Here is a 27,500-nt window from a genome sequence, read left to right as displayed (position 1 = left end):
GTTTAAAAAAAAAAAAGAAAAAAAAAACCTTGATAGAGAAATGTGGTATAAGTAGCAGTAGCAACGGCAGTGGTAGTAGCTGTTTTACACTTAAATTTGTAGTGGGTTGAGGCTGAGTTTTCCTTGTCAAATTTTTTAACTTATGATTTTTCATCAGTGTTTCGAGATATTCAGAAGCCCTTCTCTTTTCTTAATACTAGGAAATGTGTCTCTTATATATAAGTAACCTAAATTTGTTGACAGTTTTAAGGTAGAATACTACTTTTGATGCTATGTTAAGTAGAAGCTCCGTCAATTCCAGATTAACCGCACATATTGAGTTTTCCTTTACAAAATACAAACTACACGTGTAAAGGTTTTCTTTTACAAGATACTATCTTCTTTAAGCGCCTAACTTGCTATCAACTGAATGATTGTTATTGACATGTGTTTTATTCACGCAACAAAGGTAAGGTTAGGATGGAACTGTCATCCTTTACCTACAAAGAAACGATGTATATTTGTAAGAGCTGAATCATTTCATTTTGTTCAGATATTATTAAACTCGTGGTCATGGATTGGATGTAAACAAAGTGTTGTGTTCTTTGTTTGGAGTTGACTCACTGAGTAAATGGATACTGACCTTTAGATGTTGGTTATTATTCGTGTTTACGTCTTCTGTTTGCGTTGTGTACTCAGGGGTTAGCTGTGAAATATTGGATTTTATTCTCTCTCTCTCTCTCTCTCTCTCTCTCTCTCTCTCTCTCTCTCTCTCTCTCTCTCTCTCTCTCTCTCTCTCTCATCTTATTGTATGATATACAGTGGTTGATACGTTATAAGTATACACCTTGTAAACAAAAATGCAATCATATATTAGGGAGAAGTTAGAATTGGTATTGAGAGCATTTGTTGCATTAATCGAACATCAATAAAAATTTCATTATCTGTTTTGTTCTATTGCTGATCGAGCTTCCAAATTAAATTTGAAAACGACTGGAGGAAAATCTGTTGGATAGTTACATAGGAAGCCACAATATTTTATACAAAAACCTAGTACTCCTAACTGTAGTGACAAATTCTGTACCCTCGCTAAAAGTGCCTATTCATTTTTAGGAATTTATTGGAAGCCTCATCTGTGCTGTTTCCTGTATAGAAGAATTGTGTTGTTTATAGATTACAGACATTTACAATTTACTTTCTATTTATTTTAACTAATATGATTGTTTCCTGTTTAGAAGTACTAGCAAACTGACCCATCTACGATGGGTGATAAAATACGGGTGCAGAAGTGAAAAATTTATATGTACTATTTGTTCAGCAATATTAAAATAAGGGCGATTTTTATACATATCTACTACAGAACCTCTTTGTACACAATATTATCAGTTTGTCCACAACTTAACTTTAAGTTGGCAGAGTCAGTTGCTCTGCTCATCGCCACATACAGTTGGCCATGCTTGAACATGGGTGACTGCAGAAACACACCAACACGATCCAAAGTCTGGCCCTGCGACTTGTTTGCAGTGAATGAGAAGGCCAGGTTGATGGAAAACTGCCTGCGCCGTAACTGGAACGGAAACTGGTTGTCCGAAGGCATCAGAGGAATCCGGGGGATGAACAGACGTTTGACGGTGTGAGGGCCCGTTGCTATCACTGCTTCGATGACGTGGGAGTTTAGCTCCATAACGGTGTACCTCATTCTGTTGCAATGTCCATTGGCAGGATCAAAATTCCGAAGCAACATTACCGGACAGTACTTCTTCAACGTTATTTTGTGCACTGGCAGTCCCAATGGATTTAAGTTATTCAAAAAATCTTGCGGAGATTGATGATAATTTTCATCTTCTATTGTGTCCGAGCTGAAATATTCGCGACTTTCTCCGGGAAAGTTGTACAGAAATTATGTATGAAAAATTGTAAAGTAACTAAGTCTACGGGAATAACCAACCTCGTTTTACGGCCAGAAACAGCTCCGTTTCAGGGAATCCCTTCTCACCCCCACCCCCTACAAAGGAGGGGGGTAGGTTGGATGAAACCCCATTACAAACCATCTCAGGGGTCCCCACCATAACCCTGCCAAGTTTCATGCCCATCTGACCAGCCGTTTGGCCGTGATTGAATGACAGACAGACAGACAGACATTATGCCCATTATAGTATGATTGTGTTGTTTATAGGTTACAAACATTTAAAATTTATTTTCTATATATTTTAACATATGATTGTTTCCTGTTTAGAAGTATTGTGTTGTTTATAGGTTACAAACATTTAAAATTTATTTTCTATCTATTTTAACATATGATTGTCTCCTGTTATGAAGTATTGTGTTGTTTAAAGGTTACAAACATTTAAAATTTATTTTCTATACATTTTAACTATCATTTTCTTTAATCTTCAGGGGTCCTATGGCATCGTCAAGTTGGCGTACAATGAGGAAGATGATACTCACTATGTAAGTAATTAATTCAAAATGTAAAACATTTTTTTTATTTGTATTTTATTTTACTTTATTTTATTTTTATTTACTGTCTGATACTGATAGTGAAGAATGTAGAATGTGTTGTTCTGATGTTCACTAAATTGCCATGTGAAATTCCCCACCCCTTTGAGATATCTCGAGGATAATATATTTTGTGAATTGTAAATTTTTATCGTTAAACTGGACTCCATTAACTCCATTATCCCATCCCATTGCAGGCCATGAAGATCCTCTCCAAAAAGAAGCTGATGAAGAAACACGGTTGCTTCGGTGAGTGGGACTTGTATCGGGTTTCCTTTTTCCATTTTTTTGCCGCGATTTGATGTCGTTTTTCATCTTGGCTGTCTCTCTCTCTCTCTCTATACCTACTCACGGCCTTGTTGTTTGATTTCGTTATATATATATTGAACACCGTAGCTTCTTTTAGCTGTTGTGACTCAGCGGTGAACAGACCTCGTTGTTGTTTGGGCACGTGCGTGAAAAAGAGCTTTACTTGGCGATGTTGTTCCTACCTTTTTTTTTTTTTATACCCTGTAACCTATTTTCTGCTTACCTGGAAGGTTGAACAAATAACCCTCTTGTTTGGTAATGGTGTTTTATCTGTCCGAGAAGGTAAGAGTAGATATAATCAGCTGTGAACTGTCAAATCTCGCTGTCGTCTAGATCCTAGATCAGTTAGACTGTTCTTCCCTTAGGTGTACATAGCATTTTGATACGTCTGACTCATACTTGTGTTAACCTGCTCCATTAACAATAGATACATGTAGTCATCGTTTGTACATCAAAGATATAGCAGTGGTTTAGATTAGGGATTGAGAAATACGCAGTAGATTAGTAACTGATGATTCGTTTTAGGATTTTGTGTGGTGCAGTCTTGTAGAATTATTTATTTGAATGTTTACTAAGAATGTGAGGTCGGAGCATCTTGACTAGATATAGTCGCGTAGAGTTTTTCTATGTAGCGAGATGTTAACAGTATTTTAGAATGAAAACTAGAAACATAATCAGTCACGTTTATAACTTGATGTGAAATCTGTCAACTAATTGATTGGAAAAGTTATAAACAGTGACAGCGAGTTAAATTTGTAGAAACTAATTGATGCCATGAAAAAAGGAGTTTAGTGAATGGGTGAGTTGAAATTGCATAAAGTAATCAACGGTTAGTTTGTTAATAGGCGAGGTTGGCAACTACAAAGTTGTTAATTTGGTGGAAATATTATTTATGGTGGAATGGATGGAAACTGAAAGCTAGTTCAGTGGGGAAATATTAAAATTCGAAGTACCTCATCCAGTAGAAATATTAGCAATGATGGCGTTAGGTGTACAGTAAACACCAGGTAATATAGTGGAGGATGAATGTTCAGAACCTAATGCATTGTCAAGGTTGCTTTTACTGGGTTCCAATAAAAACTTAAAAAAAAAGTTAATTATTTTGGATGGCAAGGTTAACAGCCGTCCAGAGACTGAATAATAGTGGGTAATCATTGGGTTAGAATGAGTGCCATAATACAATCATGTAGGAATAATTATAAGAGAAATAGTATAGTGTATGACCTAAGACATTATAGAATATGCTAAATTATTATTTAAATGGGGGAGCGATGGGGAAGGGGGGGTGGGGGCGGGAGAAAGCTAGATAATAAATCAGTAGAACGTATCTTTGGGAATGCATACAGAAGCCTAACCATTTGAGATGTTAACAAAGGGATATGTTGGAAACTAAAAACTAATTTAACGGATAGGTTTACCATAATGGAGGTAGTTGTTATTAAAACAAATCAGTAATTCAGATAGAAGGATTAAAAAAAACATTATCATTGTAACTTATGCCCATGTACATCTCAGATGTTTAGTAGTGTTTCGGTTATTCATACTTGAACAAAATTAATTAAGTAGGACTTAGGAGTTGGTTCACACGTTTTAAAAGTTTTTGTTAATGAAATCCTCAGTAATTTGGGTAATTGTATTGAGAAGTTAACAAACGTCACTAGTAAGAAAATCTTAATAAAGGCATAGTTAGAATGTAATAATTTTAAAATAAGAAATCCGTGAGCACTTAATCGTGTAGCAATTCCAGTATACGAAATTAACAATATATTGATTTTTTTTTATTGTAGTGATAATGTAGCTGGAATTGGATAATTATTACACATGAGAATAACTCCCCACAGTATTTGTAAGGTTTTGACACTCCTCGATTGAAGTCGAAGAGAAACTGAAGCGTATATTCTAAAATATTCACTAAATAGCTAGATGAACAGAGCATAGTCACGCAGTATATTTAGTAACAGTAGTTTGGGTACAGATTTTTTGTTGTATATTGTGTACATATTGTATACTCACGTAACCAGTTTGCAAATTTGTCATAAGTCATGAACGAGAAAGGTATGTCTGCATTAACCCAGAATGGCCAAAACACCTTCTTAAAAAAAAAAATTATATACTCATGCCTGTTAGCCATTTCCTTGTACATGAAAAGTCTAAGAAAGGTTTCTTGAATTGTCTGTTGTGAAACAACTGTAGAATTGCAACTTTAACGTTTTTAATTCAGGTTCAGTTTAGAAGGACGAGGAAGTTAGCCCCTCAGTCACGACAGGCAATCAGGTTGTCCCCACGACACCTCCCCCTTTTGCACTTGTTTTTATTTATTTATTTACCTCCTTCACCGCTCTTTCCATCACAGCGTTTAGTTTGTTATTAGAGGCCGATGGAGCAGGCAACCCAATCTGCTTATCTAATCGGAAAAAGAAGGGAGAGGGTCAAGCTTTGGGTTCTATTCCAAGAGACCAATAAAATTGCTGGTGATCTGATGAATTTTCCTACGTGGTTTGTGAACTCGTATTCAGGAATTTTGCTGAATTTTACTTACAAAATTCCAATCGATTTAGCTCCCTTGTTGTACTGCAAAATTTTATATTTCTCGACTTTATTTCTTTAGTTTGTCATCGCTGTATTTACGAGTAACAAACGAGGAATTCTGAGCTGAGAATGCCTATTGTCATGTTACCATAATCGTGTCAGTAAATGACAAAAATTTTTCATTGTATGTCTGCTGGTATTTGATTCAAATTTCACAACCACTCATAACTTGATCAAACAATTGACAGCAGAAGAGTTACGTGAATATTTCATAAATTTATATGAATTTTAGATACACTTGGATCATTTATCCAGTCTGATTTACTTCTTGGATTGAACTGTAGAGATACTAGAATAATATTTTGAGTAACGTTGTCGAATAATAAAACAGTTACACGACATTAAAACCTCCCTTTTTAAACATTTTCGTACGAATAAACATATCAGTTTTACGATTGTATCGCCCGTGTCAAAAGAAAAAAAAAAACGACATAGATGTCATCTTCTTACTTTATTGTGATGGAAGGACGAGTGTGAGAGGCGAAGATATTGTTTATGTGCATGTTTCAGTTTCACAATCTTACCCCTCCCCCTCCCCCTCCCCCCAATCTGTTTTTTTACCACGCTTATGTGCTATCATTCCCCTCACTTTTGATACTTTCGCTACCTCCCCCGTGCCAATATGAATCGTGCCCTGGGTGAGTGGGGGCGTTGCAAAAGCAGGTCATTGGTTTTCTGTAAGAACTACTACAAGGTATTGCTTCAGAGAATTACAAAGCAAAGCAAGCAAGTTTTTAAGAACTGCTGCTGCAAGACATTGCAATGAAAGCAAGCAAGCAGTTTTTAAGAATTTTTGCTGCAAGAAATTGTAATGGAAGCAAGCAAGCAAGCAATTTTTAAGAACCGCTGCTGCAAGACATTGCACTGAAAGCAAGCAAGCAGTTTTTTTAAAATTGCTGCTGCAAGACATTGCAGTGAAAGCAAGCAAGCAGTTTCTAAGAACTGCTGCTGCAAGACATTGCAGTGAAAGCAAGCAAGCAGTTTCTAAGAACTGCTACTGCAAGCAACTTATTTATTTCTTGAATCGGTGCTCGCGACGTCCTCCAACCAACCCAAGGGGTGACGACGATAACTATTGGCCGCATCCAAGCATGAGGAGTCTCTGAACCTTCCCCTCTCCCATTTTTATCGTTATTTTTGTCATTTTTTCTGTTGGTGTCGTTGTGCTGGTGTGTTGGCGTTGTGCATGGCGGGGGCAGGCCGTGCCTGGACCATCGGGGCTGAATCCGAGGCTTCCCAACACGTCAGGTCGCTCAGCCCGAACTTCAGACAGGCCAGCTTCTCCCCTCCCACGTATCGAGGTAAGTCTCGCGTTTGTGTGTGAGTGAGTGAGTGTGTTTGTGCATCAGCCTCCTCCTCCTCCTTCTTCTCTAGTTCGTTTGGTCCTGCTTGGCACAAACTCCTAACTTACCAAGATTTGCCTTCCTTCCTTTAACCCCTTCCTTCTTCCACAGTACAGATCTGATCCCCCTGCTATGTATGTCCCCCATCCCCCCCTTGGCAGTTGTGCACACCAATGGCTGGCCCGTGCACACGCGACAAAAGACACCACACTCACCGCGACAGCTTTTTGTCTCTCCAGCAGCAGCTGATGTAGCGAGTTTTTTTTATACATCTTAAAAGACGTCGGGGGAGCTCCAGAATGGATGTTCTGCCTGATTTCACGTGTTGCTTGTAGACGTATTTATAGTTGTTGTAAGATAAGACATGACCCTTAGTATATATAACTTTAGAGGCAATGAATATAACTTTAATAATAACTGTTTTATAGACATTAAAGGTGATGTAATGTATTTGACGTTGGATTTTACCATGGTACTTTTATTATGGTCATACTCATGTATATCTGTTTTCATTAGATATGTATATTTATTGTATTTATGTATACATGCTTTGACAAAGATGTATACCAAAACTATGACATACACGAGCTGGAGTGTAGTAGACATTGCAAGTCGTGTGTAGTGGATGATTCTTTATTCTTTCTGGTGCAGTTTATTTTTTATTCAGTAGGTGAGCACCTGATATAGTAGCAGTGAGCTACACTTGAAATTTTAATGAGCAATGTGTGTGTGTGTTTTTCCCCCTAATTTGCAAATGGTTTCAAGTGACACGCCACCTCGACAAAACTTAATATGAATTTATGCCAATTTCTTAATTATTCAGGAAGGATGATGGTATGCGACGCCTGTTGGTAGTTATTTTGTTATTATTCTGTATTTTTTGTACAGGGTTATATAAAACCACAGTATGTGTGTTGTTTTGTCCCCAAAAACGTTTTTAAAGGTATTTGCCGTGAGTAGAATTAAGTAACTCGTTAGTAACTTTATCCAATTAAATTTGCAATTCCTTTGAATGTAAATGTCAAGTGACTAATTAGATGAGACGAAATATTGAACAGCAGTACGATTGATATTACAGTAAATTAAAAACAGGTTATTTGTGTGGTTGTGTCAGTCACAGAATGCTCCAAATGTTTAGGTATGTACACTTGATATTTTAAGCGATTTTTTTTAATAATTACCCAACAGGTCCCTTTCAACAGTACATGGTGTTATCTTCCTTGTATATTTACCAAGACATCTAAACGTTAAGTCTATCTTAGTTTAACCAGACCACCGAGTCGATTAACAGCTGTCTTAGGGATGACCTGAAGGATTAGATATTTATACGTGGCTAGGAATCCAGTTGGTTACCTAGCAACTGGACCTACAGCTTATTGTGGTATCCGAACCACATTATATCGAGAAATTAATTTCTAATCGCCAGAAACAAATTTCTCTGGAACTACAAAAACATATAGCGCTTGTTTATGCAGTCAAGGTAATATGACCAGTTCTGTGAAACAGAACGTCATGTTTACTTTCAGCAAATGAAATAGACTCCTCTGGTGTACATGAATTTAATTTAGACAATTACACACCAGTTATGAATTAAATATTGTTGCGAGATCATTCGTTTAGTCAACATCGTTACTGTGATTACAATTTAACGCGGTTTTATCTTCATGCGAGAACTCTCGTATTGTCCAGTAATCCTGTACGCGTAGTGCCAAGCGTCTCATTTAAGAGAAATTCGATATTTTACAGGATAAAATACTTTCAAGCGTGATATTTTATATTCCGATCTTTCTGAAATGCGTATAAAATCGTCTAAAAGATAGTCTCCGTATAATGTATACAGTATAGTACACTGTATAGGAAATATGTTTGTAATAGAATAAGTAGAACTATTATATCAAAAATCTTCCCGGCAACATGAAACTCAGAAATTTTTTTTTTACAGTAACGCTACTACACATCATAACTGTAGGGTTATTCAATCGTTATTCGAAGCAGATTCATGATTTTGAGAGAGAGAGAGGAAAGTATAACTTATTCAACAACTGAAAAGGAACAGTTGTGGTCTTTGTGTTGCCATGGAGACTCTCTTCCTCCCTTTTCATCATTTGAAACCTTAAATGCAGAGAAAAATAGAAGTTTAATAAATTTAAGGTGGAAACTTCCCAGGTTTCAGTTTTATATACTTAATGTCCAGTTATCTGTACATAAATATGATAATAATTGAGCTATTTAATAGACGAAATCTACTTCCCTAGAAACACTATGATTCAACTCGGAAATTGATAGTCGAATTTAAAACAGCCCATCCAGTGGTGTTGCTGGACCAGCGAGTTTTGGTGCGCATGATGTTGCTGTTATTTGTTCCATCAAGAGGGCCTTTTTGTGTTCTAATTTCGATACCATGTCTATAAAATCGTCCAATTCTTTCAAGGTCAAAGTACTTGGAATATAACCACTCAATGAGCTTGGATTTATAATCCACCCAAAGCTTTGATTGTCCCATACTATTCGAGTTGAAGATATCGAAGGCTTTGATGTAAGTTTGGCATCTTCAGAAGAAAGATACTGTCTCTTTTAGATTCAGCAATTGCTTAATATTCATGAGGGCTTAGATGGTTGGTACAAACTTAAACCTGAACCTTTAGTTGTAGTTTGTCGTTCTGTTATCAGCTGTCGTGGTACTACCACGTCAACGCCACATTTTCTGTGCCTATTTTACGTTTTTACGTTCCTTGACTGTCATATTATAACCATGTCTCATTGTTTGAGCTTGGCTGTGTCGTATCCATAAACATACGAACCGTTGTATGTTGGAGATTGTCTAAATGTCACGTGACTTATGTATATAATAACTTCTTTTTTTCACCTGACATTCTTTCCACGGTTTTTAACTGGTTTGATTTTGCCGTTCTTTGTTTATTAGCCTAATCGCAGTCGTTAGTTTGAGCACGTTAGTTTCACTTTAACTATCCGTTAAAAGTTGTTGCCTGTAAGTAATAGTAATATACTAAAATAATATACATATTTATGTCACACGATTATCTCCATCTGTAGTTGGCTGGTAAGTAGTCTAATGCAGAAGTTGTCTTACAGTAGTTTGTCCTGTTGCTTATTCAACATTGCTAGTTTTCATTGTCATCCCACTTTTGGAAGAAAAAAAGTCGTATTCTCTTTAACCTTCCAATTTTATTGTTTAGTACATTGTTTCCTTTGTATCGTGTATGTTTTAATATGCAGCAATGTTATCCAGTGTTATTGGGGATTAAGACTGCGTGGCACATAGTTCATGTGACCATTATCCAGGTATAAGTAAATCAAAACAATAATAAGACCCATTTAAGCTTCTGTGGGACATTCATACAAATGTAACAGAAGAACTGCATCGTCTCGACCGATCATAGCCTAACAATACCTTGCTCTGTCAAACAGATTTTTTCCCTAAATATTTTTGTTCCTTTTTCAAGAAATCGTCTCTTATTCGAACAGCTGATCATTTTTCTGTTTAGGGTGGAGTGGAGTACTGGTTGAGATGGAGCTGCCCCACCAAAAGTAGCCCTGTGTTTTGGCTCTACAGCCTAAATTTCATGATTCATTTAAACATTATCACCAATTTTTTTGTGAGACCGACAGAGCATCAATTAGTTTACTTATGTTTGCAATATCCTGTATATTGTGAAAGATCGAGAAGGACGTATTAACCCAAAGTACGCTAGATCACTGCAAGAAAGGATGGAAACAAAATTATAGTAACATTGTTGGACATTTTGAAGAATTCAGGGGCAAAGAGGAAAGCAAGTTGGTTCAAGAAACGAGGCTATAAATTGATCCGTTTTGCACGAATCAACTTCATCTTGCCCTACGTTAGACAGCGTAAATAAGGCAATGCGTTTATTAACTAAACTCAGACATTTTTATATAGTTATTGCTATAGGCGTAATTATCAGTTTGATATGTGTAAGACTTCTTTATGTATTTGTTTCTACTGTTGCATTGTTATAAGATAAAAGAGATGCGGTAATTTTAGTATGAGGACATATATATATATATATATTTCAAGTAAGGCTGCAAAGCTTTGTTATACAAAGCAGTTTTAAATGAGACTTCAGTTATTACAAAGATAAATCGTGAAATAGATGATAAGAAGCTAGGTTTTTTTATATGCTTATTTCATCAACAGAGATTTATATATACAGTAGTTTTTAGACCAGTTGTGTTATTAACCAATTTCAAATGAGACGTCAATTATTGTAAAGATGAATCGTTTCATAAATGATCAGACTAAACTAACGGACTCTGGATGTAAATATTTCATCGACAGAGTTTTACACTTTTGACGCAACCGGTAAAGTGGTTTTTAATCCTTGTGAATTTTTCATTTCCTATTGACAGCTTCTTGTTTAGAAAGTACTGCATCGAGGTGGAAAAAATATTTTCCATTTAGTGCGCAGAGTTCTATATGACAGTGGGTAAAATGAAAACTTCATTGTAATAGATATAAAAATAATGATTTGCAATCTTGTTTGTCTGAAAACACACCCTACCATCTGTGTAACCTAAGCCTACTTGAGGCTCATGTTAATATTTCTTAGGTAGATTCGACTGAACCAAATATAGTGCTGGATAGGTATGAATAATATTGTGCCAGTAGTTTGTTTAGTTTTAAGAAATTGCTAGTTTTTGCAAGTTGTACGTACAAATGTTTTCACGTAGAAATAATCAAGGTAAGGAAGGTATTGAATATTGTTCTGAAGATTATATATTGGCGAAAAGTGAAAATACCCAAATAGAACTTGACCTTATATCAATGGACTTCTATACCTACAGCAGATGAACTGGAAATTTATGGTGACCTTATTAATTGTTTCTAGTATTTCCAGGAGGACAGAGGCATTCCTATCTCCCAGATTCAACTTCTGTAACTTTGCAGATGTTTGCATTGTCAAGTTTTGAAATATTTCTCTCCTATAAAAATTTTATTTGTATAACGATACAAAATGTTACATCTCATTCATGGGATGTTGGCGTCTCGTAGCTCTCTTTAAGTAGCGGGAAGTGAGACCGATACACTCAATAGGTTTCTTTTTTGCAGTGAAAGGACGGTTGCCACCACAGAGAGCGTCAGGAGGTCGGCCCATTGAAAACCCTCTCGATCGGGTTCACAGAGAAATCGCCATCCTGAAGAAGCTCAATCACCCGAATGTTGTTAAACTCGTCGAGGTTCTCAACGATCCTGACGAAGACAACTTCTACATGGGTTCGTTAATCCGCTTTCGTGACTGTTTTTACTCGCCTTTGATTCGGCTCGAGGATAGAAATACTGATGTATTTCATATATTTTTTCGTACATTAGTTATCGTAAATTGTCGGTTAACTTTTAATACTTTTATTATGATCTTGTGTGGTTGTGATGGAAGTTGCATTAATCATGTTGATTAAATTGTTTTCTGAACAAACTTTGTAAGCAAGAAGCCTAATTATTAATTGGAAAAAGATTCAGCATGTAACAGGACAGTGTTATAAAAAAGAAATCAGACTTTGGGTGTGTTGTTTATTGTACGATTACCTTTTTTTTTTTTTCACTTAATTTTCCATCCTTCATGGTCACATAGTAAAGTGATTCCGATAATCACATCCATCCATTCGTGCTCATATTACTTACACAAGGAGTGACATTGCGAGCCTGGAGTCTGGTCTCTTTGCCCTCACTGTGCATAATGTATACATAAAACAAATAGTTCCTTCTTGATATAGTTCGCGTTTATCAGTTTAATTTCTAATAGGTTTCTTGATAAAATATTTAACCAAGACAAAATTATGAAATTAGGGAGTGGAGCATGATAAAATATTTAATTAAGACAAAATTATGAAATTAGGGAGTGGAGGCCATATATATATGAACGACTTAGAAATTAACAAATCTTTTTATTCTTGTTTATGCAAACCATAGGTGTCGAAAACCGTGTCCACAAAATCAGTAGTGTTGTCATATTCCAGTGTATGGAAGGCGGGTTACCGGGTTACTATACAGGGTGTCCATAAAGTCCCAGTACCATTACAAGTATTTATTGCTCAGAAACCATATAACGTAGAGTAATGCATTTTTGTAGAATGAGTGCTCTGAATGTAAACTAGAGGAAATGTAGAACATTTTTTAAAAATTGCATTACTCTGTGTTATATGGTTTCTGAGCAATAAATACTTGTAATTGTACTGGGACTTTATGGACACCCTGTATATATTACTATATAAAGTCAAAAGTGTTTACAAGTCTCAGATACGTGGCATGATTATGTATGTGATTGTTTGGTTGGATGCCTTGGCCATTAAGTAGTATAGGGTAAGAGTGGCAATTTTAATAAGAAACCATAAGTTAATCATTTTCCTTTATTCACAGCATTTGAGCTACTCGAAAAGGGCGAGGTCTTAGAGGTGCCCACCGACACGCCTTTGTCAGAAGACCAGGCTTGGGTCTATTTCAGAGACGTAGTACTTGGTCTGGAGTATTGTAAGTGTTCCAGAGCCTATATTTCTGCATTTCATATACCGTTACTGAGTGTGAATAGTAGTTGTACTACATTTCGTTTGCTTTCAATTACGCTTTACAGTTAAACTGTTCACATTAATACTAGAAAAAACAAATTTGTCAAGAATGTGAATGAATGGTAGTTACTTTCTATTTCCAGTACATTATCAAAAGATAATTCATCGAGATATCAAGCCATCGAATTTGCTGCTTGGCGACAACGGCCACATTCAGATTGCAGACTTTGGCGTCTGTAATGAATTTGACGGCCAAGACGCTTTCCTAACCAATACTGCAGGAACACCAGCTTTCATGGCTCCTGAAGCTCTTTCTACGTCACGACACAAATATTCCGGAAAGGTAATGTTCTTTATTCCCGTGTTCATCCATATAGCCTAGAGCCAAAATTAAAACAGGAAAGGTTGATTTTACAAGTAGTATCTAGCATCTACCACTTGTCAGCCATGAATGGTTCGAAAAGTGCAGTTGTAGTTTGTTTATGTAAGGTTTCTCAAAGGCTACATAATGGGAGGGTATGTGGTCAGCTAGAATGTGGCCAAACTCAAATATCTTATATATCTCACCGGATTTACGCTGCTAATCTTCTCAGATATCTTATAGGGTATATCATACCCAACTTTAATGATGTATGGAATAAATTCATGTATTTTGTGTTCCATAATTAAAGGAATAGGGGTGGGCTGAACTATTTCTTTTGGGAATATGTAATGATAGAAGTAACGACTAAGGTATGAAGCAATTATGTCACTATGATTAACAGTGTCCTGCGTTAGGTTAGATAGCCAACGTATGAAGCAAATATTGTTATTCTGTGATAAGCAGTGCCCTAGATCAGTGTAGGTTAGGTAGATTTTGGTAAGTAACTTCCACCGTCCTGTCAGGTAGGGCAGGACTCCTCAGGTTAAGTAGGGTAGGTTAAATTTACCTGCATTTATGTATTCACTACTTTTTGTTATTGCCGCTTCAAAAGTCCCCGTTTCCTACTTGGAATCTCAATATTGTTAGATAAAGGAGGAAGGTAACCACCCTTTTTGGCAGAATTGAATGTCAGATTCATCAGAAGACATAAAAAATAACAGGAAAGCTAATTTTACAATAATATTAAATTATGGGTTTAAAAGTAACATGTGCTACCCATGGTAGGAGGTATCTCAGCATGATGACTTTTGAATATTAGATAATTTAAGTAGACCACCAAATTGACAGTGTTATATTGATTAACTGGATTACCAGGAAATGTTAAAGATACTGCCGTTTTTGTTTTTTGGTGCTTGACTTATGTTGTTGGATGAAAGTTAGACAGTGCCTAAAGAATGTTTGATTGTAGTGCTTTTCACGCATTCAAGGACTGGGTCTTTTGGTTTATCTATTAGATACCCATGAATCAGATAAGATTGGCCATTCTGAAGATGGGACAGTACATACGGTACTTCAATGTGGCATTCATTCTTTCAGGAATGAAGAACACCACAGACATTGGGTTTTATCTGACATTGTGAGATCCATTATTCTGAAATTTCTGTTACTTACCAAAGATGACAGTAATAGATATAATAGCAAATCACCGATAGGAACAGGAGTATTTGATGTAGTCTTAGTGAATGCAACTTTGTCTGCTTTAGCACCATCTCTGTTTGATGTAATTCCTTCATGTGCAGGAAGCCAACATATTTTGCTAACAGAGCAATTTCCCTGTTAATTCTTGCACATATCAAACTTACTGGTGAGTTGCATGGATGCAGCACATGTTACATCCAGCAGAACATGCATTTCCGTGGGTCTGTCCTTTCCCACTAACTTTTGCAACTTATGAAATATTAGGGATTGACTGATGAGACACTTGTTCCTCACCAGAGCCGAGCTCTTTAAAGGTAAACATCCTTGCAACGAGTTTTTGTATGCCCCCCTACCAGTGCTTGTCTTTTACATTTAAAATTATTTTGCTTAAAAATGTAAATCATGAATACAAGACATTGCCTCACACGAGAGTTCCCCTGCTTCTTACCTACAGTTGAGTACACACATCAGTTTTTGAAAGTAAGGCCTCATAATGAATGAGATAGGTGAGTGACATATTTTGTACACTAAGTATAGATTTGGTTGGCCAGTCAAAACTGAAGCTCATGGCTACGGTTTGGATTTTTGAAACAAAATGTCTTTTGGAAAAATTTTCGTTTGAAAGATGACCTGTATTTTATGGTTCCTATGTTTGTTAGTTTCCTTAGCCACCAGGCAGTGCCTTACCTTTCTGACTTTATTGACTTTCACTTATACATCTATCATCTAAAATTGTCCTTTTACTTGTTTCATGAAAGCTTACTTCATCCAAGGGACTGATCTCTTGCTTTCTGTGAGTTAGAGTCATATTAAATATCTTCATGTAGTCTGCGAGAATGTATATTTTAAATTTATGTCATTGGCAATTATCAGAGACCATGACTTGTTCCTTATACAATAATTTTTTTTTAATCTTTGTTTAAGATGCTTCTACCAGAAATTATGTTGTTAGTTTTTATTCATATATTACTTACTCTTCAAGTAATTGAGAAACACATTGCAGAAATGCAAATAAGAATGAAGCACATTTGAGTGTACTGTATACTGTGTAGTTTAGCTAGGCTATTGGTATGGAGTATAATGTTCCTAGTTAAAATTGAGGCGGCGTTCTGTAACATTTACATTGCATAAGAAATTTCTTTTCATTAGTTAGTTCTTTAAAATATACTATAAATATAAAATCCCTCATTAATATAGTTTTTAATATAAAAACTATAAATATAAAATTTTTCATTAATACTGTGTAATGTTTTTAACAAAAATAAATTACATAAACTGCTATAATTTCTTTCCAACAGGCAGCTGACATTTGGGCTTTAGGAGTAACCTTGTATGCTTTTGTCTATGGCAAGCTCCCATTTCGTGATGAAAATATAGTTGTTCTCTACGATAAAATTAGAAGCTCCCCTCTCACTTTCCCACCAGCACCGTTTGTCTCTGGTGATTTAAAGGATCTTATATCGTTAATGTTAGAGAAGAACCCAAACCAAAGGATAACACTGCCAGATATTAAGGTTCGTATTCACCCGCAATTTATGTATTTATTAATCATTTATGCTTTTAAGTGTACTATATGTATTTAAAAATGTTCAGAATACTATTATGCAACCTTAAGTTTTAAGTGGCAATAAAACCCTTATTTTGATTTCTTGCTTTGTCATGTATACAGCAGTTCTTTATCAGAATAATTTGTTATTAGTCCACAACTTGTTCATAATTGCAGATTCAACTCTATACTCTCTCCTATCCACAAGTTTTAATTACAGTGTTTGATAATAGAAGGTTTTAATGAGTGTCCAGCACTTGGTTTCTGTTGTTAATTCTTGATTACAGAGGGAAATATGTTTAAATATTTACGACAGTTAAACAAACCTATCAAGCAGATATAAGAAGTTTGTAGCAAGATAGGCACCACAGTATAACTGTCTAATCCAGTTTTGTTCTGTATTTAACAGGTTAAATACTTGGAGTGATCAAATTTAGTTACCATTCTTGAAATAGCTTTGTGAAAATCTAATGCAAATTTCAAGTTTTTTTTCCTTTTAATAGTTTTTGCATTTTGTTCGTTTTATATTTTTTCCCATTTTAGAGGTCTAATTAAGGACATCTAGCCTTTAGATGACATTCTCTTATATCCTCTGCATTGCCAAGTAGAAGATTATCGTTAACTGTGTCTTGTGCTGTGCTGCACAGTGAGATATCACTTGAGGTTCACAGTACCATCCTTTTGGCTCCAGTTTTATTGCTTTTGACATGTACTTTTTTTTTTTTTTTTTATTAATCTCCTTTTGTGGCTTTTTCACTCAGCTATGTAAATCTTTTGTGGCTTTTTCACTCAGCTATGTGACTTCTTTAACCTTGCGCTGTATTTTTGTATGGTGTTTTTAGGTTGCATGGAACCAGTGGTTATTCTGTAGAATTTTTAAATTCCCCAGGCACAGCTAAGACTCTATGAGTCTTGGCTATGTAATTCATGGGCTTATTTGTATTATGTACTTAATTTTAATATATACATGTATAATACAATCTGCATTGCCTACATTAATTCAAAACTATATCGGTTCACAAAAGACGCTGTTAAGGAACTTAAAGGAACAGATATGTTACCTTCACACAAATTATTATTTACTTGGCTTATGAGCTTATGACTCCTCAGGCAAAGAGGACAGGGTCTGGACTGTCTCTTGGCATTTCACTCTCACAAGCAACAAGGACAGGTGGTTATGAGATACCAGACCACTTTTACCTTATTTTACCAGAGGGATGTTGCCAAAAAGCCCTTGATACTTTTTCCTTAGGACCTGTGGTAGCTGCTGAACAGGTTATGTATAGTCATCTATGCCCCTATTGGACAAAAAGGCATCTCACTAAAGGTACTTCAAGGGTACACAGCTTCAGGTTGAAAGGTTGAGTGCCCAGTTCCTTCTCTTTCCTCTGCAAGGTAGCAGCCAAGCTGAGTACTTCCTGGACCAGGCATGGGGTTTCCCTTTGCTGTTCCATTTTAATTTAAGGAGGTACTATATTTAGTTCCTGTCATAAGTGCTATACCTGTGTGGAGGAGTTATGGAAGTTTCATTTGACAACGTCCTAGAGAGAGAGAGAGAGAGAGAGAGAGAGAGAGAGAGGGTGTAATTGCTGTGTGGATAGTTAGTGATTGAATTGGCTGTTGGTGAGTTCTGGGTTGTCTGCTGGTGTAGCTGGAGTTAGCTGTTAGAGTTCTGTGTTTTGGAGGCAGTTTTTAGTCAGTCTTTGGTGAGAGCTGGTGACAGACATTTTGGAGAAGGCAGTGATATTCAGCCGAGTTGTGTGTTTTTGTTGTTATTTGGTGTTGTTAAGTTAGTGTTTTTGCTTGGAGTTGTTGTGCCTGTGCTGTTGTGATTTTTTGTGTTGTTTGTGCAGTGGTCTGTTGTTGTGTTTTGTTGCTATGTGTGAGGTTGTGGTTGTGTTCCTTTGTTGGTTGTTGTTTTGTGGTTGTGTCCCATGGTGGTTGTTGGGTTGTAGTCCTTGGTTGTTGTGTTATTGGGTTGTGGGTGGTGGTTTTTGGTTGTTGTTGTTGGTATTTCTGTGACCTCGACCGGCGGACAGCCCAGAATATCTGGAGTTGGATGAGTACATGTGTTTGTGCTTTTTTTGTTCTGTGTATAGGTGTAGGTCAATTGTCCTGCGTGTATTTTGTTGTGTAAAGAAGAAAGTGTGACTGAGGGTGTGTTTGGCAGCTGGAGTGATTAGGTTAATGTGGGGAGGATTTGCCACTTTTCTTTAGCTTGTGATCCCGCCACACCTGGTTACTCAGGGCTAGAGCCCTATCAATCTGGCATCCCTATGCCAGATCACATATTGGTTCAAAACTGTATAGCTACACGGCTCACTATTGTGACAGGGAGCATGACATTTTCAGGTGGAGATTCAACTTGCCAGTCAGGTGAGCGACTGCCTTCCCACCAAAGGAGTTACTCTCCTTTTGAAAGATGGTTTGTATTCCCACTGGAGAAAATCACAAATTTATTCTGTAATTTGTATTTTCCATAATCCCACTTCAAGCACTCCTCTTAGTCATTGATGCTGATGGAAAAAGTGCTTGATGATGGCAGGGTGGCGGTTCTCTTACATATCACCAATTCTAGCTCACAATGAGGAATACTCCTACATAAAAGGCTCTGGATTGTAAGCTTAGGAAAAATATAAATTACTTAAAGATTGTGTATCTGGGAGCATAGTATACAGTATTTCAATGCAAACTTTATTTTTGATCAATTTAAAGATGGTTAAATTAAAGAAATTAAGTAACCAAAGTTTTTAAACATAATTTGCTGTTATAAAAGCCTTGATTTAAAAGACTATTATTCTTAAACTATTCAGTACAGTATTGTTTCATCCAACTACAGCTTACATCATAGGATATACATATTATATTACAAAAAATATCTTGTTGATATTAGAATTTTAAGAGATCATCTTTTTATTATTCTAACTCAGAACCTTGTTTTCTTATCAAGATCCTAGTCATTTATTATGGTAACATCTCATTAACATTATAAAGTTTAGTAATTACAGTACAGTGCAGGTGTTTTCAAGAGAATTATTACTACAGAAGGATTAGATTTTTTTATTCTGAGGCAGGGCAAAGTTATGGTAGATTAAATTTTTTTCATAGATCTACATAATTTAAATTTAAGTACTTACAGTATTAAAATATCTTTTTAACTGATAGTACACTAAAAACATTTAAGTGATGCTTTTTTTTCTATCTGGAATTCATTTGCCATATTTGTCTTGTAGGAACATCCATGGGTTACTGCGGGTACTCAGTATCCCTTACCAAGCGAAGAAGAAAATTGTGTTTTGATTGAGGTTACAGACGAAGAAGTACAGAGTTGTGTCCGTTCCATTCCAAAGTTGGAGACGCTTATTCTTATTAAATGTATGCTCAAGAAACACAGCTTCCAGAATCCATTCAAAATGAATGTATTCGTCAAGGAGCAGTTTGCACGAGCCGGACGGTCTCACTCGGCGCCTGGTTCGTATGAGTTCTACTTGGACAGGTATGGGTTGTGGTGGTGGTGGTGGTATCGGCAGCTCACATCTCTCCTCCACTCTGCGCCCTGCACTGCACGCCTTTATTGTCCATGGTGTAGTACTGACCAAGCATCATCATAAGTCTCATGTCTTGCCTTACCTTATGTTATGTATGAAACTAGTAAAAGGATTTTGATGTTACCTCTAATGTAATTGGGAAATTGTCAACAGACTTTACAGCAAATGGGAAACTTTTTTCAGTTTTTACTTGTATATTAAATTATAATATATTTTTAGGCACAGACATATTAACAACAGGTGTTAAGTTACATGTGTCATATTCCAATGAAAAGTAGGTTTTGTTTCCATTTGGTGGGACAAATGCTTATCACTATCATATTCTAAAGAATAAAAATAATAATCTGTTGCAACATATCAGATACCTTCACTTTGAACCTAAGGTTTTTCAAGTTACGTTTTGCTTGGCGTTAAAAGAATCTTCTTATGGAAAAATTCAAAATGTGTTAGGGTTATTTGTAGACCTGCTTAAGTTCTTAAAAAAGTAAGATACACGAATGATCTGACATTTTCACGAATACTACCACATCCTGGAGAAAAGGAAAACTTATCTTGAATGAGTGTCTCATACATTCAGTGTTTTTAATCTTTAATGTAAATCAGTGAAGATTGTCACAGAGTGAATTGTCACAACACAGTTTGACTGTCCCTAAAATATACATAAATTACACAACTGGGATTTAAAGGGTAATTTCCAAAATACATATATACACACTATTCTTTTACCAGTTTCTTGTATGTTCAGCTATACTTAGAAATAAAAGTATTTTACAGTATATTCATATAACCTTCAGTGTGCTTGTTTTTATCCAGGTAAGTGCTGTGCTTGTTTTGATTTGTATACATTTGTTTTTTGTGTAACCTAAAAACTAAAGATTCAGTTACCCCAAGGAGGTGCAGATGCTTTTTTTAAAATTATTTTGTATTACCAGTTACCAAAGTTTCTTTCCATGAATGTAAGTTACCTGCTGCTGTATGGAAAAGAGAAACACTTGAAAAGTGGACAATGCAACAAAATAATGCAACAAAAGTAAATAAATAAAAAATCATCTCTTGGTGGTTTGCTTTTGGATAGCTCTTGAATTGAGGTAATTATCCTAAGTAAATCGTAATATTTGACCTTAAACATTTATTATGGTACTTGTCAAGTCAGAACTTCTATACAGCCTCTAAGATATGGACTAAAAATGCATAAATGATATGATCTAAGTTCATCATGATACAATGGTTTGGTGAGACTAGTTTTTAACATATTTAGTACCTTGTAACATCATAATCAACATAAATATGAAAATAATGGTGGATGAATATGACTTGTAAGAGACTGGGACACATTATGTCTAAAATATGTGATTCAAGTATTTTCTATTAGACAATACTATTTCTGTGTAAGCTGTGAGTGTAAGACAGATCATTTGCTGTTAATTTAGTTAAAATATCTTAAGAATTGTACAATACAAAATTAGGGTTACCAACTTTTCCATGGAGGTAATCTTTGCAATTGATACTTCTCAGCATACAGCAGCAAGCATGTAAATTATTAACAGTAATTAATTTCTTTTATGGTACAAGATATGTATACAGTGGGTCCCCTGTATTCATGTTCTCCGGATTCCTCTCTGGACCATCTACCCATTATTCGCAGGAAATTCACCTATTCCCAGTATTTTTCTATAAGAAATATCCAGAAATTCTTTTTTTTTATCAGTTTCATCATAAAATGTACTTTTTGTGATAAAAATATTAAAAAAACAAGTCATATGAATTTTTAGTGGGGTTTTCTGGAGTTTTACCTACCAAAATAGACTGTTTTCAGCATTTTTAGTGGTTCCACCTTGTCATGGCTAAACTAAATGTGGGGGGGGGGGGGGGCCTGGTACGCATTCCTTAAGGATATGGGGGGCCACTGTAGTGAGGTCAAAGAAAAAACAGAACAAACTAATCTGCCCTCCAAAATATAAAATTCACTTATTGGCCAAAAATGTTTCTGAATCCATTACTTAAAAATATTCTGAATTCATAATTTTCAAAAACCATATTTGAGAGAGCTAAAACTTTACTTGCAGTTTTACTTGGGTTAGCTCACCATGCATCTACAATACAATAGTATATAGAAGTAATTTTTAGCTTTTTTTGCACTTTGATATCAAATATTAAATTAAATATGAAAGCACTATAATGATTAAGTTCACCTGCAGCTTTAATTAATTTTGAGCTTTGTATCATACCTTTAAAGCTGCTTTTTGAAAGCCTACACACAGTGATTTCATGTGCTTTTGCTGACAAGAGGCTTTTCACCCATAATCATATTGTATAATTCCAGTATTTAAAGTTTTGACGTACAAATCAGTAATGATAAGCCACTTACAATGTTGAATGAGTCGATTCCATACACAGCACATAGTCTAGATCATATTCTTGAGGATGCAATATAAATTTTGTTCAAGGGGGGTTTACCACCTTATATGTCCTGTGTTGAGCATGGCAGGAAGTACCAGAATGCAGTTCATTGGCGCCCCTGAGCCATCAAACTTGTTAGTTCACATATGATGGTATGGCTGCGTTACACCTCATAAGCATGGCAAAGTGTTGCATCAACTAATATTGAAAGCCTTGCTATGACAGAAGTACTGTGTCAATCTTGGTAATATTGATGCAAATGTGAGAAACCTATGAATTCCACATGTGAGATGAACAAGCCACTCTGAGAATACGAGCACTTCTGGTGGGGTAACAGGTTCCTGCCATTCAACCATCAGGCAAGATCCTCCCTAACTTCCATGTTCAAAAGATGAGGACTATTTGAGGACCAAAAAGGAATAACCACTGTTGCTTCAGGAGTCACTGAAGCAAATGCAGGTGAATAACCCCATAGGGCACAAGTTTCTCCATAGATAACTCATGGCCAAGAGTGAGAATGATTTTCCATAACTGCTGATCATTCCTGTTGGGACAGGAAATGTAATGATGCCTTATTAAATCTGCTTATCGAAGTACTTGCAGGATCGACTCTCTCCACCACTGTCAATCAACATGCCAAGGTACTTCGTCTGCTGTTTGAGTATGAGATCAGACCTCTCCAAGCTTATCGCAATCCTTACACAGCAAAAGGAAAGAGGTTGATCTTGATGGAAGTGAATGTCTGAGGCCACCAGTGCCAGCCAATCATCAAGATACCAAAACAGATGGATCCTGAAAGAATGGACCTAACCCAAAACCAGCGTAAGGCCACCATAGGTTTCCATTGTTTATAAGCTATGTCGAGCACACAAGCATCTGTGGCGAGCTGTCGCTGATCCCCGCCACAACTTATAAACAATGGAAACCTATGGGAAGCTACACCGACGCCACCACAGGGTGGCTCATGTACTCCTGGCCTACACGCCTGTGGAGCAGTTGATGGACCTAAGTATGGTGCTTGGAACTAATAGACTGTCCCATTGAACACAAAAGTAGTACTTCAAAGACCCCTGATGGATGGGTAATTGGATATTGCATCCTCCAGATAGCTACGGTTGTTGGCCCCTCTGATAAAGGCCAGTAAAGAACATGGGATTCCCATCATGGAGGGAGTTTGCTGAGCAAATTCATTTGAGGAGAGAGATTTATGGTTGGTCTGTAACAATCCCAAAGGAGAGACACTGGGCACTGCCATTGTTGCTGTCGCCACATCACCCAATGGTGTGATAAGCCTCTCTCCTTACAGTAATGCGAAAGCAGAATTTCCGAATTGAGCTTCTTCCTCCCTTCTTGTAACCCTTGCCTAGTGAAAGAATTGACCTTTTCCCAAGGAAGAAAAATGCTGGGAACCCAAGCAGACCTTGGATGAGGTCTTGCTTTTCTTCAGGCCTTACGTCAATGGCTTAGCCACCTATGAAGGTTGGCTGCAGTGCCTTAGCGGAAACCACTTGGATAATGGAGTCCTGAACATCACCTCTCTATTTCTTCACCACCTACTCGCACTATGAATCAGTTGTTAGGAGAGGGTGGTAAGTGAGACAAAGAAAAAGAATATGAAAAGAGGTACAGTAAAAGGGATGACAGAGGTTGCAGCTAGGGGACAAAGGCACACTACAAAGAACCTTAAGTAATGCCTAGAGTGTACAGCATGGGAAGCACTGACAGTCCTACTAACCCCTTTGGCGGGAAGAGTAATGAGACTTCCCCCATCTTGAAAAGGGGCCATAAACAATTTTGTGCCTTTTCAGGACTAGGTCAGCTTATATGTTTGCATACTGGTTGGAGAAGTAGGTCAGTGTCCTATCTCCCAACAAAAACATTTGGAACTGCCTCCTCCTCCTCCTCCTCCTCTGGAGACCTTGGACAGACAAAGAGAAGTCTGCCATTGTGTTCAGCCAAAAGGCCAGTCACAATGCAACTTTGAAAAAAGCCATGGCAATCAATTCCAATGGTCATGCTTCAGAAGAGGAGAAAGAGATCACCTCTGCACCAAAGTTTTTCATCACTCCACAGATTGATGTGGAATCTAGGGTCCATCTGTAGGCAGAAAGTCTTTGCATCACCTGGGATACATTATTTCTACCGTCATGACATAGGCATATAGGGTAAAAGCATGGCAGAGTGACTTGGAGGGCAGAGAATTCTCTGATCCAGAGATCTGAGAATCTTCCTCTAAAACAACCCATTCAAGTGGGGACCAAGGCAACCTTAAAGATGGTGTAGACTTTGAGGGGAACCCCAAGATGCACCATGGAGGAAGCAAATGAGCTCAGTGACCATTTGAAGAGGCCTCTCCAGAGTGGCCTGCTTGACTTATGATAGCTAACTACCTACTTTGTTACCAAACTTCAACGACTGGACCAGCTTTTACCAATGATACTCAGTAAAAGCTGAAGGTTTGCATTCTCAGTAGGCACAAATGATTTTGAAGGAATGAAATACAAATTTATTGAGAACACCTGGAATAGCATGGTTAGAATTACTGATAACATTTTTGTTGTAACCTGAACCCCTGTGTGTTGTTAAATTGAGTTTTCCTAGCTGCAAGATACTCCAGGTTTTGTTTTGCTTTTATATACAATATATGTGTGCATATGACTATATTGGAATGAATTCACATATAAGAAAATTTAGATCTTTCCAGTTCTTTTCCCTCATTACTTGATGAATTTATTACCTTGATAGGTGAAGTTACAGTAATTATCTGTAAGTGAACAGCATTATACTAGCTAAAATGATTCAATAGACCTTTGAAATACTGTTATAATTAACTTAATTCTAGCCTGGTAATCGTTAAAAATTAATAAAAAAAGAAGTGGAAAGATTGAATCATAGTTATCTGCAACATTATCTCACTTGTTTGCATTTTTTTCTCTATAATAGGAAGAGGTCGCTCGATACTTCACTCCCAGCAGTAGATGAACTGGAGGTTAGTCCGGAAATGAGCCCTGAAGGTAGATGATGTGATGGGCCAAGGGAGGTGTGGTGCAGACAGTGATGCAATAATGAGAGCAGGCGGTGCAAACCTATTAATGAAGAAAGTTTACCAGATGCACTGGTACTGCTGTTTGCCAGGCTTTCATGTGAGACAAAACCTAAAATTAATTTCAGAGGGTTGGGATTAGGTTGTAGATAAGGCTATACATGACAACTGACATTTTTCATTGAAAAATTATGCTCAAAGTTACATAAATTTTAAGAATTTGAGAGCATAAAATTCAGGACTCGGATTTGAATATAATAATGACAAATTTGTAAATTTTTAAATGTTAAAAAAGTATATTCTTTAAAAATACTAATACAAATAAAGAAATTTTAGTGAAAAACAACCTTTCAATTGGCTACTTTTGTTGCCCAATTTTTTTCTCCATAAATTGTGCATGTGACTACCCAGATCTGCTAAATTTGAGCAACTCAGGCACTTGACATCAGAAAAGTATTACAGTAAACCAACAACTTCATGTATAGCTTGCCAAATTCTACATGGTGGTGCTACGACGTTGGCTTAGTTTGGATTTTTGGCTTACCTTGTAACCTCCACTTCTGTGATGTTCTGTTGCTAATAAATATTTGACAATCTTTTGGGGGAGTGAAGTTGTGTTAAAAGTTATTCTAGGGGTGTTTTCAAGCAGTGATATTTGTGTTTTTATATGATATCCTTAATATATTTATAAACTTTATAAATGTATTGTACTGTATTTTAAAACACAGAAGCATATTCAATCACTATGCTTCCTATGAATTTGTTGAATCATTAACTATTTACACACTAATTATAATGTTGCTCTTGGGTAATTCTACTTATAATCATCCAAGTTAATGTTCTCTATATTATGGGTATGACATGGTTGTTATTGAAATTGTTTGAAAAAATCTATTTCAAAATGTATTAGATTTCCTCAAATTTTGGTTATTTCCATCTAGCAGGTTAAGAAAATTATGGAGTGTGGTTCTAGTTAGGGAAAAAGCCTCATGAAGTAATTATATTGGTAACTGTCATACAGTTTTACTCAGGAAACCAATAGGAAAATAACATGTCATTCAGTAGAAATTTTTACAGTTTCGTTTCTACCAGCAGTAGGGAAAGATTCATATTGGTTTACAGGTAATTAGAATACGACTAGCTGTTGCAAGGTCCATTGTTCTTTATACGCTGATGGCAATTTTAGTACAAAATTTACATGCTGAACCTGTATGGAATACGTAGCACTTGTATGTCAGAATGATGCAGCAGTACAAATGAATTAAATGAGCTTCCCAATTGTTTGTTATTTGGCAAGTAATGGTGTAATCATGAATATATATTTTAATATTCACAAGTCATCCAAATTATTATTGCATAATGATAGTTCACGGTTTGTTGCTTAACTTTTTCATATTGTTGAGGCATTTACTTAGTACACTGTACTGCTATTTCTGTTCTCAGTGGTTGTGAAGATGTAATCCGGATGGCTAGACATGATTTTTTTTTTCTGTGGAAGGGCAAAAAATGCTTTCCAATGTTCATTAAACAGGAATTTTATGCATAGTTGGGATATAAGCAATGTATATGAATGATGCAGCTTTATAATTAAAGGACTTGGTTTAGCTTCAGGGAACTGAACTTAGCAGCAGTTTTGACATGTATGCTTTAACATTTTATCTTCACTAGTTTAGGTATAAGCGTAATTTATCTTAATTAAGCATACTCTAGCAAAAACTTTTTTATTACAAAGTCTATGTTTTGAGATAATTCAAGATCAGTTTCACAAAATACATCATACAAAATGAGTAATCTAATATTTTTTAAATCTTGATTTGAATTGTCAAAGCATTTTTTTGTTCAAGCACAAAACTGTATTTATTAGACTTTACTGTTTTAAAGATACTTTAAAACTTTTAGTGACATTTCCCTTAGTTTATTTTTATTTAAAAAACTACAGAAAATCCAGCAAATTTAGAGTTTTAGAAAAGGACATTACTTTGTATAACCTTTCCAAATTAGAAATGTAAATGATGATGCTTTGCCAAAATTTGAGGAATTCCAATGTATTTTACATGTTGTTTGTGCCTGGATTAAGTGCTGAGGGCTTACAGCAAATGATTTTGTTGTGTTCTGCCAAAAAAGTTCAAGAATACCTGGGCTC

General features: G+C 36.2%; 1 protein-coding gene and 1 long non-coding RNA gene across 7 annotated transcripts in view; one reads left to right on the top strand and one right to left on the bottom strand.

Annotated features, from left to right (window-relative positions):
* The window catches only part of LOC135207945 (calcium/calmodulin-dependent protein kinase kinase 1-like), a 382,666-nt gene extending 355,174 nt beyond the window's left edge, over nt 1–27,492 (top strand). For 4 of the 6 annotated variants that reach the window (XM_064239924.1, XM_064239928.1, XM_064239929.1 and 1 more), the window contains 9 exons: nt 2,377–2,430; nt 2,676–2,727; nt 6,576–6,677; nt 11,809–11,973; nt 13,114–13,224; nt 13,403–13,602; nt 16,119–16,334; nt 19,600–19,862; nt 25,258–27,492. In XM_064239924.1, the coding sequence (XP_064095994.1) occupies nt 2,377–2,430; nt 2,676–2,727; nt 6,576–6,677; nt 11,809–11,973; nt 13,114–13,224; nt 13,403–13,602; nt 16,119–16,334; nt 19,600–19,862; nt 25,258–25,336 (1,242 nt within the window). In that variant the 3' untranslated portion in view covers nt 25,337–27,492. The remainder of the gene's footprint in view (nt 1–2,376; nt 2,431–2,675; nt 2,728–6,575; nt 6,678–11,808; nt 11,974–13,113; nt 13,225–13,402; nt 13,603–16,118; nt 16,335–19,599; nt 19,863–25,257) is intronic. The other 2 variants (XM_064239925.1, XM_064239927.1) reach the window with 2 other exon arrangements.
* LOC135207947 (uncharacterized) lies at nt 19,953–25,363 on the bottom strand. Its single transcript, XR_010313087.1, has 2 exons — nt 25,231–25,363; nt 19,953–19,996 (listed from the first exon to the last, which is right to left on the bottom strand). It is a non-coding gene; the product is annotated as an uncharacterized LOC135207947 (long non-coding RNA).
* Nucleotides 27,493–27,500: the final 8 nt, after the last annotated feature.

This window comes from Macrobrachium nipponense, chromosome 34 (genome assembly GCF_015104395.2).
Source record: "Macrobrachium nipponense isolate FS-2020 chromosome 34, ASM1510439v2, whole genome shotgun sequence".
Taxonomy (NCBI): Eukaryota; Metazoa; Arthropoda; class Malacostraca; order Decapoda; family Palaemonidae; genus Macrobrachium; species Macrobrachium nipponense.
The sequence above is the reverse complement of the archived record's forward strand: the minus strand, read 5'-3'. Positions and strand labels throughout refer to the sequence as shown.